General features: G+C 44.5%; 1 protein-coding gene across 1 annotated transcript in view; it reads right to left on the bottom strand.

Moving 5' to 3' along the window:
* The window catches only part of RTN1 (reticulon 1), a 193,808-nt gene that overhangs the window by 66,605 nt on the left and 111,838 nt on the right, over positions 1–15,365 (bottom strand). The window contains exon 3 of the mRNA XM_038407080.2: positions 8,303–9,085. Coding sequence (XP_038263008.1) covers positions 8,303–9,085 — 783 coding nt within the window. The remainder of the gene's footprint in view (positions 1–8,302; positions 9,086–15,365) is intronic.

Raw genomic sequence — 15,365 nt, 5'->3', positions numbered from 1 at the left:
TGATGGCTTCCCAGCTGCATCGCCCCAGCTATGATCCAGATTAGTGGACAATGTTCAAGGGAACAGTACATGACACACTTATAGGTGAGAAGAAGGTGCTTCACCAACGGTGAAGGCCTTGATTTAGCAAAACATTTGATCATATGCTTAACTTGAGGTTAACATGCTAGAAACCAGTATATCAAGTCTGTTATACCCATCCCCAGACAGTTCCTCTGCCTTTCCCTGAAATACATTCCTTGTTTGGGAGGTTTTTTTAAATTAATGGGAATACAAAAGCTGGACAGAAAGCCATTGATCTGACTGGCCTTCTTTTGGCTTGATTGCAGATGCCCAGAGTGCTCAAGCAGGCCTATTTCCATAGCCAATAGGAAATTTCTTAATCGGCATATAAATCTATTTAAACCAGTTACTGAGCCTAATCCTCAGTGGGTGCCACAGAAATCAAGAGCATTGTGCCAATTCATGCCAGCTGCAGATCTAGCCCTGCCTCTTGTTCAGTTTTTCCTGATATATTGAAATCTGAGATGCTGCAAGTCAGGATTTTCCTAGAACAAACCAGAGACTCCAGATTACAGTTACAGCAAGAAGTTACATGTCAGTTCTTTCTGTTTGGCTTAATATTAATATTGAGTATAAATAAAAGATCTGATATGAATGAGCAGACTGGAATTTCAGTATTAAAAAAGCCAAAGTCAGCTGAGCTGGCAGCCATCTTCACCTATTTGTTCTGCAAAAGGAAAGGGAGGGAAATAATGTAGCCAGTGATTATAGAGCTCTGACCAGAGCACATGTGATCAGATGAGTGTGTGCCACTGTCATAGAGTAACTCACATCACCTCCTGCTGGCCACCCTGAGAATTACCTCAGCCAGCTTACAGTCTCCCTCCAGTGGCATCTTCTTCCATCCTATCTCACTTCTGGATCTGCAGCTTTCTCTTCATGGCTTGGTCCTCCAGCCAGGTCACTAAAGTCCTCCCCTTCTGGGGAAGTCACAGTCTTTCCATATTTGCTGGCTGGCCAGAGTCCCCGGTGTTCTTTGCCACTTCCCAGTAGCTGGTAGGGGAACTCAGGCCCACCCTCTACACTGGGTTCCCTCCCAGAAACCCTAAAACAAGCAGCCATGGTCCCCATGCAGTCCTACCTTTTCTTGCCATTTCCCTAGGCTTCTTCCTTCATCACTAGCTCCTACCCTCTCTGGGTTTACCAGCCTTCAACTCCCTCCTCTAAGAGAGTTATTACAACCTACTTCCCTACAGCCTTTCCTAGGCAGCAACCCAGCTTTATTCAGGCCCCACCTGTTCCTGCACAGGTGAGTCTGTCCCTATAATTAGAGCTTTCTTCTCAGCCTCCAATCTACTAGTTTATTTGGCCCATCTGGCCTCCATTAACCCATTCCACTCCTGTGTGGAATGCACACCCCATTACAGCCACACAGGGAAATCAGATCTTTGATCAAATCTTATCTTTGACAAAAGCTAGCAAGGCCTCTCCATGGTGAATGAAATGGGAATATCTCCTGTTTTACAAAAGATGATTATTAGACATGGTAAAATGGAACTGAAAAATGAATGGTCATTTTCATCATTACCACTGGATGGCAATAGACATTAAATAGAGACTTTGAATTAGCACCGTACAAATCACACATCTATCTGTTGTGTTCCACACTACTTTTCTGGGGTGCACCGGTGCAGGGAGGGGCGGGGGTGAGAGTAATTATAGAGTAGCAAGCGAACACATAGATTCTCTGAAGGTATGATACACAGCAAATTCACAGTAATGTAGTCAGCCAGTGAGACTATGAGCTTGTTTCAAGTAAAATGCTGTGATTTCACATTGACTCACTCCAGAAGCTATGCAATCTGTGCATTTATTCCATGGAGCACGAATTCAAAATCAATTTGCATTTCCATGTTCAGCCCCAGAATTAATCCAGTCAAATCAGTGTAACAGAATGCTCATTTAGTCTTGTAAACTGATATCGTTTATGGACATTGGTACTTTGTACACACTACACAATAAGGATAAATTGCAAAATATGTGAATGTTTATATGAAGCTAAATGGTTGATGATTGACAGTTCTTGGACTACATCTACCCTGAGAGTAACTAACTAGAGTCACGGAACAATCTGAACTATAGCATGGACCTAAATTCATGCCGGTGTAGCTCAATGACATCACTGACTTTATTGCCCACAAGGATGAACTTTGCCTTATAATTTTTTCTTACGGTTGATAAAGTTCCAATATTATAGACATTGAGTATCAAAAGCTATTGTTCTGGCTACATGATGCTTTTTATTACAGCCCCAGTTCACCTCTAATTATTTTGCAGAATACCTCCTTTGAGGCTGAAATTTTGTAGGCTTGGTCTCCCAACCCAAAGATAAATACTGTAGAATGTTTTAGGCTAGCCCATTCAGCCCCTTGTGAATTCTCCAAATGAGAAACAAATGAACTGTTCTCAGGTTGGAAAAACAGACATGTACCGCACTTCTTAAGGGACCATTTAATTAGATACAGTGACAGGTGCATTAATCCCTCAGACAGAAAAGCATTTATTGACCAGATCCCAGCATCGCTAACCCCAAGAGTTCAAAAATCATGAGTCAGCCTCTCAAAAGTCTTGAGATTGGCTTAAAAATAACGAGATCTTAAAAACAAAAACAAAAAACCCAGTACTTTTTAATTTATCTTTGTCATAGCCTTTGGGGTTCACATTTTTAAGCATTGCTCCACAATGCTGGGGGATAAAAGCTTATTTTATTTTTCGTGGATGCTGATAATCACATGCCTTCTGGGGTTTAAGAAGAGCACCAAATATTGCAAGACTATCAGTGAAATTGTGAGTTAGCAACATTGGGATCCTCAGCTGGTGTAAACTAGCATAGCTTTACTGAAGTCAATGGAGCTAGTATGATTTATGCCTGCTGAGGATTTGGCCCTATTTCTGCATAAAGGGTCCTGATCCTGGTCCTGAACACCCTCTACTCCCTTAGTGGGCTGCATAAGTTTATTGGCACACTTGTAGATATATCAGAGAGTTCTCTGGAGTGTCTGCCCAGGGAAATGGCAGCTACTGAAATACAGAGCTGAGCACATATGTATTGTTGGCTAAGCAGTGACAAACGAGAATAAATTAGTTAGTAGCTGTCCCAGGTAGGGAAAGTTTCCATCACCAACAGTGAAGGGAACGCAAGTTGCAAATGCTGACTTAATGGGAGACAAGTGGGGAAATTCACTAGTGTCCATAGGAATCCCCTGTGTGAATCAAAAAGGGATATAGCCCTTGGTAGTGAACTGGCATCAGTTTAAGCAATGAAAGGGTGGGAGGAATTCATCAAGGGAAAAGTCACACTGAAAATCAAGGAAATGCATATCGGGCCAAATTCATCCTGGGTGTAAGTCCACTAAATTCAGTGAGGTTACAGCAGGGATGAGTTTGGCCTATGGAGGCACTAGTTACCATTAACTTAGATTTGAACAGAGACTGGGTGTGGCTCGGTCATGACACTAATTGAATCTATTTCCTCATGTTAGATATCCTCACACCTTCGTGTCAACTGTCCGAAATGGGCCATCTTGATGATCACTTCAAAAGTTTTTTTCCCCCTGCTGATAATAGCACCTCTTAATTAATTAGCCTCTTACAGTTGGTATGTTTCAGAGTAGCAGCCGTGTTAGTCTGTATTCGCAAAAAGAAAAGGAGTACCGGTGGCACCTTAGAGACTAACAAATTTATTAGAGCATAAGCTTTCGTGAGCTACAGCTCACTTCATCGGATGCACCGATGAAGTGAGCTGTAGCTCACGAAAGCTTATGCTCTAATAAATTTGTTAGTCTCTAAGGTGGCACCGGTACTCCTTTACAGTTGGTATGGGTACTTACACCTTTTCATGTCCTCTGTATGTATAAATATCTTCTTACTATATGTTCCATTCTATGCATCCGATGAAGTGGGCTGTAGCCCACGAAAGCTTATGCTCTAATAAATTTGTTAGTCTCTAAAGTGCCACAAGTACTCTTGTTCTTTATTCTGCTCAAAGACACTCATGTGCAATTCCTGTGGAACTCAGTGGGAGATTTCTCTCTCTCTCTCTCTGACAGTAGAAACTGGCCCCGTATCATGAGATAATGCTGAAAAACTACAGTAGGAACTGCTCAGCAAAGCGTGAGTAAGTAATGAAAAAAACCCTCTGGAAAAAACTATCACCACTAAAGAATATTTAAAAAACAAAAACACACCTTCAGTGTTTACAGGGAAGAGATCTAGCCAGCTGTTTAATGCCATCCCTGGCATATCCCGGATTTGAACAAGTGTGGGGGGGGGAGGGGGGAGAAGGGTAACGGATAGAATTTATCCCAACCGCTCTTCCACTGGTGCAGAAATTCATTTGTCAGTTCCTCAGTCCAGTACCCCTGCAGCACAAAGGATTTCAAGTTGTATGAAGGGGGAAGCAGGGCACTCCTGTATCATAGCACCCGTCTCACAAGGGCCCAGCCCCTGTCAGAATGTCTTGGGCCAGCGGAACAATCCCTAGACGAGCGTTCTAGCTAGCATAAGTTCAAGCAGCCATGTGGCTGCTCTGATTTCCGCTGGGGCATGGTGTGGTCCCAGGATTAGAGAAGGCAGAAAGATAGCTTAGAGCCACTTCTGTGCTCTTGTCAGCTGGGCTGGGAATGAGCTCACTACAATGGACGATTGAGCCCTCCAACTCTGAAGTATTAAAATATAAAATCAGGTTCTTTTTAAATCCTAAATTTTGTTAACTTGTTAACAAAATTTACAGCATCTCCCATTGCAAGCATTAGACCCGATCTTGCAGCTCCTCACTCACCTGAGTCAGTCTGCTGGTTTTGGTTCACTGTAATACAATAGGTTAATTTTTAAAGTGTTCCCCATAAATTCACCATACAGGTCCGTAGTAAGTCCTGGAGTTAAACCCCCTGCACGTGTATTTTACAAAGTGTGACTATACCCTAAAAAGCTGCTCGGTAACAATGCCACTGTGGAGTTTCCATATTTGTTGTGTCACATTGATTTCCATATCAAACTTGCTCTATTTGCAAATAGAAAGGTGGTTCCTAACTGCTAGCATCACAAACAATCTGAGCTCACTCAGTCAGGGTGGGTATCTTTCCTTTTAGACATCACCAACAGTGGTGTGAACAGGTGGACAAGGGGAGAGGTCGGAGCTCCAGCAATCCTCAGCAGACAGAGTCCCTTGGGAATGACCGACAGCTGGGGTAGATTAGAGAAGCCCCTAGGCAACCCTAAGCTGTTGGCAGGACCAGTCAGTCAGTCAGGGAGCTCCCATATCCATTCTCTCTCTGCTGAATCCTGTGGAAGCAGCAAAGAGTCTGGGCCATTGTCTATTTAGAGGTGAAGTTCCCCAAGATCTTAAACAGCAGACAATAAAAAGACAGATCCATTCTCTCTCACACGCCTTGTGAATTCAGCTATGTGTTTGCATTGGAGGGAGATATAGACATTCCCCCCAACACTCCCAAGCAGATGTCCTGAAAAAGAATAAGGCACAATGATAGCATGAATTAATGCACTAAATCATAACCTTAACAGACCTCAGTTCAGATTTGACTGAGGCCATAAATTTGGTCATGCTATAGGTTTGATGCTTCCAATCTAGTCTCTACTGGACCTTTGTTCGTACCATAAAAGGCACCACACCAATTCAGTCTGGTTGTCTCTGTTTTAAAGGGACCCTATTAGCTCAAGCTGTTGCGGATCTGGATTCAAGTGCATTTTCCTTACCTGAGTAATGGGGAAGCCGCTTTGCCCCACATACAATTACAGCACCTGGTTGTAAAACACCTATCTTTAAGCAATGCCTTCTTTTCACAGGCACTAGGATTAAACTCCCATTTTAGTATGTTTTATTTAAGTAATCTCCTGCTCTCCCAACCCCCAGGTTAACTGAGGGAGCATCATTACACTGATCTCTCCTTAACGTAGCAAAGGTCACCCTAACATAAGACCCTTGAATGACAAGAATAACAGGTGAAGTGGAAGCTAGACTGGAGGCCTAAAACCCTAAAATCTGAATTACTCATGATCGAATGATTCCTTTTTGATAATTACAGGCCAGGTCCCAAGGTTCTTGCTAAGATTTTTATTCAACACTAGACTAAGACCTTTAGCATTTGGCCCAACAGCAGCAGCAGGAACATTTCCCAGGATCTGAGCATTAGCAAAATGAAGTTGTACTCGCTCCATTCATAAGATTTGAGATTGGCCACCACAAGCCAGCTCATTATTATGGATGGAAGGGGTTCTAACAGCACCATTGGATTCTTTCAGGCAGACTGTTCCAGCCATCAAAAAGTTATTTGTTCATCTGAACTATTCTTTCCAATCTGGTCACCCCCACCCCCATTCCTGTGGCCAGCAAAACTCATGGAAGAGCCTGACTTGTTGCTTCCACTGCCGAGTTTGTGTAGGGTTAGCACAATTTCAGAATGTACAGTAGAACCTCAGAGTAACGAACTGACCAGTCAACTTCATACCTCATTTGGAACCAGACGTATTCAATCAGGCAGCAGCAGAGACAAAAAATAAAGCAAATACAGTACAGCACTGTGTTGAACATAAACTACTAAAAAATGGAGGGAAAGTTTTAAAAAGATTTGACAAGGTAAAGGAATTGTTTCTGTGCTTGTTTCATTTAAAATAAGATGATTTAAAGCAGCATTTTTCTTTTACATAGCAAAGTTTCAAAGCTGTTTTAAGTTGATGTTCAATTGTAAACTTTTGAAAGAACATCATAACATTTTGTTCAGAGTTGTGAACAACCTCCATTCTCAAGGTGTCTGTAACTCCGAGTTTCTACTATTTATTTGTTAATGGTTATTTATTTCTTCACCAGATCCCTGACTTATGAGCCCGACCTATGCTCATAGAGCTGATCCTACAAACATCTTGGCATCTGAGTAAGGTCACTCACGTGAATAAGCATTGCAGAACCAGGCTTGTTGTTTGTATTGATATGTTTTAGTTTGTTGATAATGAGGTCATGAAAACAAGCAGATATAAAATTAAAACTAAACTATGAAAAGTTCTGGTCATACTGTTCTATCTTAGGGTAAACATCCAATGGGTTGCATGGAGGTAAAGGATCTAAGAACCACCACTCCCTCACTGCTTTCTGTTCCAGCTGCAAGGAGTGCTTCTCCAACCTGCCTTCGCTAATTAAAACAGTGAGCACTTCACACCTAATTGTGTTTTCAAAAATCCAGCCACAACTTTCTCTCAGAGGAGTGGAAAGGAGAAAGAAGGGAAGAATCCTCAACTGGTATGAGTCATACTGCTTAATGCGCTACTAGATTGTGCCCACATGCCAGGGTTATGGGCACGATATATGACACTGAATAGAGTAGAAAGGCAGTTTGACTACAGTCAGGACTACAGGATTGGACACAAATAAATTTGAATGAAAATGATATAAAGGCACAAGGGCCCAGGCCATGTCTACACTACAAAATTAAGTTGACAACTTACATCGGCGTACAGCCGTCATAGTAATTGCATCACTTGTGCATGTCGACACTTCATTCCTGGTGTTGGCAGTGTGCATCTTCACCAGGAACGCTTGTATCAATTGTATTGTCAGTGTGGGGCATTATGGAATGGCTCGTGAAAGCCAGTAACTGTTGATGAAAGCAACGCAGTGTGTACACCGACACCGCGTTGACCCAACTACATCAACCTTGACTCCACGCCGCTCATGGAGGTAGAGTTATTAAGTCGGCATGGGGGCGAGGGGGGGGAAGTTATGTCAGCGGGACTGAAATTTAAGTGTGGACACTTCCATAGCTGAGGTAAGCTGTCTTGTGTCAACCAAACTCTGTAGTGTAGACCAGACCCCAGTCTTTCTACTGATTGTATAGACGGATTTTAAAGAGCAGAAGGGACCATTGTGATCATCCCACTCAAACCTTCTGTATAGCACAGGCCATAGGACTCCACCCATAGATTCTGACATCAATTTAGTAACTTGTGGCTGAGCTAGTACAGTTCATTTACAAATACATTTAAAGCGATGAAGAATCAACCACACCCATTGGTGAGCAGTTCCAGTGGTTAATTACCCTGCATTGTTAAAGATATGTCCCTTGTTTCCAGTTTGAATTGGTCAAGCTTCAAACTCCAGCCCATTGATCTTGTTATGCCTTTGCCTGCTAGATTAAAAAAACCCTCCTACGTTAATCATACACCCCCCCCATATTAGCTGCATTCAAGAAAAACATGTTACTTAGACAACATACATTTCTGCATTTACCTTTTTGCTTATTTAAAAATGGCAGTGAGGGGGAAGCCAAGGGACTTCTTTTTCCAGAGTCCTTGGAAGGCAGTTTACTTTGGTTAACAACTGTTGCTTCAAGTGGCTTCTTCTGAATTATTTTTTCTTTTAGTTCTTCAGTACTGGTGGAAGAGATTGGTGGCTCAACACTTACTTTGGGTGCAACAAAAGAGCATTTCAGATAGGAAGCAGACTCAGCTAGATTTTCCCTGTTCATCCTACTCTCTGTTGTCTTACTTACTTCAAAGTCGGAAGCATCAGTTCTCGAACCACTCTCTTCTTGGATTATGTCCATGATTATTGGTTTCATGAGAGGAGAATCTTGTTCCCTCTTGGGACTTTCTTCGGAAGCTGAAGAGGCATCGCATGACTCGATAATCAGTTCGCTGTCGAGTTCAGCTTCACGCTCTTCCCTCAGGATGCTGTACTGTATTGAAGGAGAAGCGGGCGAAGGGGGAGGTCCTCCGATATGACTGAAGGTCATGTAGCTGGAGTGTAGCACCTCTTCAGCAGCTAGCGGGTCTTCTGAGACCAGCTCTATCTCAGAGTCGCCAGACTCAGCACTGCTGGCTTCGTTATCTATGGGGGATGAAACAGCTGGACGCCCTGACTTGCTTTTCTGATCTTGTTTTTCTGTGTAAAGTCCTGGTGAACGCTGGACTTCAGAGGTTTCAAAGGAAAAGCCCTTTGCTTCTTTAATGGCACTGATAAGCTCATCCTCTGATAGGCTGTATTTACCTTGAGATTCTGAGCCAGATGGTTCTGTTATCCCATGCAGAGAGACAGAAAGAGAGAGAGAGAGAGAAACCCACAATGTTGTTAACAAAGATAACTTCTGATTACTCTAAATTATTGTCTGTTGCCTAATCAAACACAGATTCAACTAAAGTATTATTAAATGTATTTAATACAAGCTGGCAAAGTTACATTTAATAATAAACAATTATACCTAGCTCTGAGATCTATGGATGGAAATAAATGTGCTTTACAAGGAGGTTAGTGTCATTGTGTGCCCAAGGTCTCCCAGCAACCTAAGATTAGCTATTTTTTAAATGGGAAAATTATCAAGATAAAAATTACACACATAAATATACACTTGGGGCATGCATGTACAGGGACATGCATGCACAGAGTAAGTGTTTCGGAAATATTTTCTTGAATTTATAGAGGAAAAAATTCTTAGCATCGTCTTGGCAACAGATGTTCATTTCAGTAAAGATGAAACCCAGCAGCCTGTTTTGTACAGATTTGTTGGAAGCATGGAGAGGCAATAGACCTGGGTGTGGAGTGAGAGAGAACACACGAGCTCTACACCAGATACACAGTCCGTGCCAAGCGTCACAGAGAAAGGATGGTCGAGTTCAAATCCCTACTCTTCCACAGGCTTCCTGTGTCATGTAGTCTTTCTGTGGCTCAGTTCCCTACCTCTAAAGCAGAGATGAGAGCACATCCCTACCCCACAGGGGTTTTTTGGTACCCACATTACAGTTTGGGAGGCACTCCAATTGCACAGAAATTGGGGGCCATATAAGTACTGTAGATAGACAGGATGGGGAGATGAATGCTCAGAGGCCTGTGGCAGGTCAGCAAGATGGCAGGAACACTGTAAGATGGCACATGAACCAACATTTAAATAGCCTTTTTACAGGCTTTTTGGGGTGTCTTTTCCTTTAAAAATAATTGTAATGGCATGTATTCCGCAGTGTGAGACAAACCTTTTCCGGTCCATCACCCACAAGTCATCTTGCAAGCCACTACATCACACAATCCCTTGAGGATGTGCAAAGGATTGTGGGGATTTGGAGGCCTGGTCAGGTTTTTTGGCTGTTTTATGGGTGAGGGACTGGTGCTGCTGAATGGGTGGCTTACAAAGTAAGAAGCTGATGCTACTGAGTGGTGGTGATGGGGGTGGGGGTGGGAAGAACTAGTACTGCAAGGTGGGATGACGCTTCTGTGGAGAAGTGCTTCTCCCTCCCCATTCGTCTCTCTTCCTGGCCCACCCAGTGCTCAGCTGTTCCAACAGGTTGTCCAGCTTCACAGACCCTGGAAGAGCTGCTTCTCCTGCCATCTTCTCTGTGGACAGTGGCAGAGCCTGATGAACCACTCAGGGACTGGATGATGGACAGGAGAAGGGGAGCAACGTGGAGATGGCAGGAGAGAAACAGCCGCAGAGAGGAGAGAAGCAAGTGAGTTGCTCCTTCGCTCCCCTCTCCACACTTTGCTGATTCGGTCAGCGTGCACGTGACCCAGTGGGAGCTCCCTGGTAACCCACTTCTGGGTCTCCATCACTCAGTTGGGCAGCGATTCACTAAAATGCCACCGAAAGGTCAAAGCAGAGAACAGAGCTGAGCAGCAGATCAACCGCTTCTGCTTCCAGCCTCACCTGCAAATGAATCAAGGCTTCCTCTCTTCTGCCTGACCTAGAGAGCAAAGATTCCCTCAGGAGTACTGGCAGCCTGGGCCAGGCCATTGACCCCTGGGGGGGAGGGGCTAGGAAACAAGCCATGATATTTCTATTTGACTAGTCTCCGTCATCCGTCCCTACTGAGCCACAGAGCAAGTCTGAACTCCTGCCCCTTCCATTCCCAGCATGCACCACAACACCCTGCTTGCCCTGAGGCTTTGATGATCCCTGCCTGTGACCCTCCAATCCTAGGGTATGGAGCATCCCAGATACCACTGATTGCCAGTGTACTTAAAAAAAAATACACAAGCAGAATACAGCAGTCCTGAGTACATCTTACAAAGGGTTCATAGCAGTTTTGAAGGGGAAATGTAGGGAATACATTACAAGGCTGCCCAGGAGCAGGGTGGTTTGGAGAAGTCATTTCTGTTTGGAAACATAGCACTGGTCTAGGCCTCAGGAGCCCAGAGTTCTAATTCTAGCTCTGCCACTGATAGGCTGAGTGACTATGGGCAAGTCACTTACCTCAGTCTCTCTCTTTTCCCTCTTACACTTTGCCTGTCTACATAATAGTAAGCATTTCAGCCCAGGAAATGTCTGTGTGCATGCAGTGTCTAGCACAAGGAGGACCTGAGCTCAGCTTCTACTGTAATACAAACCAACAATAATTAATTTCCAATGACAAGGATTCCAACCTCTCCCAGCTACCAAATCTTCACACCAGGTCCCTGGTTTAAATCACAATAGGGGTCTCAGAGATTTTTAGCACGGTCCTGGGTTTCTGCTTTATTGTGGGCTGGGAGTTTAGCAAACAAACACTAGCACAGAATTAAGGCACATTTTCTTCCAAGTGAAGGCTGTGTTTACAGAAGGGTTTATCCCAGGGAGCGCTCTCGCTCCCTCTCCCCTCCTGAACTGCAAAGGCAATTCACAATGTGTTTTCAAATGTAGCTCTGCTTTGAAAAGGAACCGGGACAATGGCATTATAGACTGCTGTGGCTAGGGCTAGATTGTGGCCATAGTCTGTCCTGAAGGGGCTCAAGGGGGAAACTGGTCTATAGCAAAAGCCTGCAAGTTCCTCCCACGGGGGATGAAGAGAACATAACAGCAGCAGCTTGGTCACCTTCCAGCAGGTGCATAAGGCTCATCCCAGTGTCCTCTGAGTGGACTGCACTGGCCCCTTTTCAAGTAAGGGGAAGGCACCTTGTACTTACTTCTTTCTCTTATACACCCAAGCAGGGCCAGGTGACATCAAACCCTGACTGAGGATCAGCTTCAGCTCAAGTTTACATAGAAATATTTGCAAAAAGAAAAGGAGTACTTATGGCACCTTAGAGACTAACAAATTTATTTGAGCATAAGCTTTCGTGAGCTACAGCTCACTTCATTGGATGCATTTGGTAGAAGATACAGTAGGGAGATTTATATACACACACACACACACACACACACAGAGAATATGAAACAATGGGTTTTATCACACACACTGTAAGGAGAGTGATCACTTAAGATGAGCCATCACCAGCAGCGGGGGGAGGGGGTGGGAAGGAGGAAAACCTTTCATGGTGACAAGCAAGGTAGGCCATTTCCAGCAGTTAACAAGAACATCTGAGGAACAGTGGGGGGTGGGGTGGGGGGAGAAATAACATGGGGAAATAGTTTTACTTTGTGTAATGACTCATCCATTCCCAGTCTCTATTCAAGCCTAAGGTAATTGTATCCAGTTTGCAAATTAATTCCAATTCAGCAGTCTCTCCTTGGAGTCTGTTTCTGAAGTTTTTTTGTTAAAGGATAGCCACCCTCAGGTCTGTAATCGAGGGACCGGAAAGATTGAAGTGTTCTCCGACTGATTTTTGAATGTTATTCTTGACGTCTGATTTGTGTCCATTTATTCTTTTACATAGAGACTGCCCAGTTTGACCAATGTACATGGCAGAGGGGCATTGCTGGCACATGATGGCATATATCACATTGGTAGATGCGCAGGTGAACGTGCCTCTGATAGTGTGGCTGATGTGATTAGGACCTATGATGGTGTCCCCTGAATAGATATGTGGACAGAGTTGGCAACAGGCTTTGTTGAACAATGCTTCCTCAGCTCTCGTCCCCTAATGCCCCTACTCTACTTGCGCTACATTGATGACATCTTCATCATCTGGACCCATGGAAAAGAAGCCCTTGAGGAATTCGGAAACCTACTGACCGCTATTCCTACCTACATGCCTCTAGCTTTCATCCAGATCATACCACCCGATCCATTGTCTACAGCCAAGCTCTACGATATAACCACATTTGCTCCAACACCTCAGAGAGAGACACACCTACAAGATCTCTATCATGCATTCTTACAACTACAATACCCACCTGCTGAAGTGAAGAAACAGATTGACAGAGCCAGAAGAGTACCCAGAAGTTACCTACTACAGGACAGGCCCAACAAAGAAAACAACAGAACGCCACTAGCCATCACCTTCAGCCCCCAACTAAAACCTCTCCAACACATCATCAAGGATCTACAATCTATCCTGAAGGACGACCCATCACTCTCACAGATCTTGGGAGACAGGCCAGTCCTTGCTTACAGACACCCCCCCAACGTGAAGCAAGTACTCACCAGCAACCACACAACAGAACCACTAACCCAGGAACCTATCCTTGCAACAAAGCCCGTTGCCAACTCTGTCCACATATCTATTCAGGGGACACCATCATAGGGCCTAATCACGTCAGCCAAACTATCAGAGGCTCGTTCACCTGAGCATCTACCAATGTGATATATGCCATCTGTGCCAGCTACGCCCCTCTGCCATGTACATTGGTCAAACTGGACAGTCTCTACGTAAAAGAATAAATGGACACAAATCAGATGTCAAGAATTATAACATTCAAAAACCAGTCGGAGAACACTTCAATCTCTCCGGTCACTCGATTACAGACCTGAGGGTGGCTATCCTTCAACAAAAAAACTTCAAAAACAGACTCCAGCGAGAGACTGCTGAATTGGAATTAATTTGCAAACTGGATACAATTAATTTAGGCTTGAATGGAGACTGGGAATGGATGAGTCATTACACAAAGTAAAACTATTTCCCCATGTTATTTCTTCCCCCCACCCCACCCCCCACTGTTCCTCAGATGTTCTTGTTAACTGCTGGAAATGGCCTACCTTGCTTGTCACCATGAAAGGTTTTCCTCCTTTCTCCCCCCGCCGCTGCTGCTGATGGCTCATCTTAAGTGATCACTCTCCTTACAGTGTGTATATAAAACCCATTGTTTCATGTTCTCTGTGTGTGTATATAAATCTCCCCACTGTATTTTCCACTAAATGCATCTGATGAAGTGAGCTGTAGCTCACGAAAGCTTACACTCAGATAAATTTGTTAGTGTCTAAGGTGCCACAAGTACTCCTTTTCTTTTTGCAAATACAGACTAACACGGCTGCTACTCTGAAACCTGTCATAGAAATATTTGTGTCTTGTATGGGACATGGCTAGGCCTGTGAAACAACAAGGCTTTTCCACAGCTTCCAAGCTGCCACCCCCACTCCAAGCTCCCTTTCAGGAGGTTTGTTGTTCCTACAGAAGCAAATAAAAACACTCTCAAAACAGTCTCTTAGCTCACCATTTGTCTTAGGGTTTCACAGCCTCCTCACCCACAGGTCTCTGTCAATCCTCCCAATCCCACCCAGTTTCCTTCTGGAACACCCCCAAACCCACAGCTACTTCCCTGAGCACCTGACCCCTTTCTCCAGGGACCCACCCCAACCAGCATTTGCTCCCCTCTAGTGTCTCTCTCCTGTCCTAGTCACTCCTACCCTTCCCATGCTCTGACAAGCCTTTATAAGCCCCAGGTCTTGCCCTGTCCTCTTTAATTTGCACAGTTGGGCCCAGCTGCTCTGACCCAGGGGCACTAGGCTTGGTTTACTCACAGCAACCAGCTCCCCTGTGGCAGTGCCTTGCTCTCCCATGGCCACTCTGGAGAGTGATGTCTTTCCACCTCCACAGGGAGACCATTTCACATCCCAGGGTTGTAAAGGCAGGGGCTTTGTAAGTGGGCTGGGCACCCTTCCCCTCCAACCCTTTCCCACATCAGCAGAGCAGGCTGGGGTGGTGGGGGAAGGAATATGTTGTGCCCTATAAAGTTCTCTCCTCCCCAGTACAAAAAGGGAGCCCAGTACCTCTCAGAGGGGTGTCACTGATCCACAATGTCTCCCTAGCTTGGGGCAGCTTTCCCCCCTCCCCGCACTGGGGCCTGTGCCTACATTAAGCATTAAGAGTTTTGTTGGGGATGTGTACTCCAGCTCACTCTGTCTATTTGGTTTCGGCTCTGCAGTGTGAACAGAAGCAAAGAGCAGTACAACATTGACACCCTCTAAGGTGCTGAGCACCTGACATAGTTCAGCTGACTTCAATGGGAGCTGCAGGTGCTCAGCCCCTTTGGAAATCAGGCTATTAGTTTAGGTAATGATAAGTCTCTGAACACACACAGAGAGCTCACCTGTAAAGTAAATGGGGTGCTTTTTTTACACAGTGGGTGAAATCCTAGCCCGGCTGAAGTCAATAGGAGATTTGCCATTAACTTCAATGGGGTCAGGATCTCACCCAATCTCTTTCTAGCGTAGTAAGATACTGGGTGTCA

The sequence above is a fragment of the Dermochelys coriacea genome, chromosome 6, assembly GCF_009764565.3.
Source record: "Dermochelys coriacea isolate rDerCor1 chromosome 6, rDerCor1.pri.v4, whole genome shotgun sequence".
Classification (NCBI taxonomy): domain Eukaryota; kingdom Metazoa; phylum Chordata; order Testudines; family Dermochelyidae; genus Dermochelys; species Dermochelys coriacea.
The sequence above is the reverse complement of the archived record's forward strand: the minus strand, read 5'-3'. Positions and strand labels throughout refer to the sequence as shown.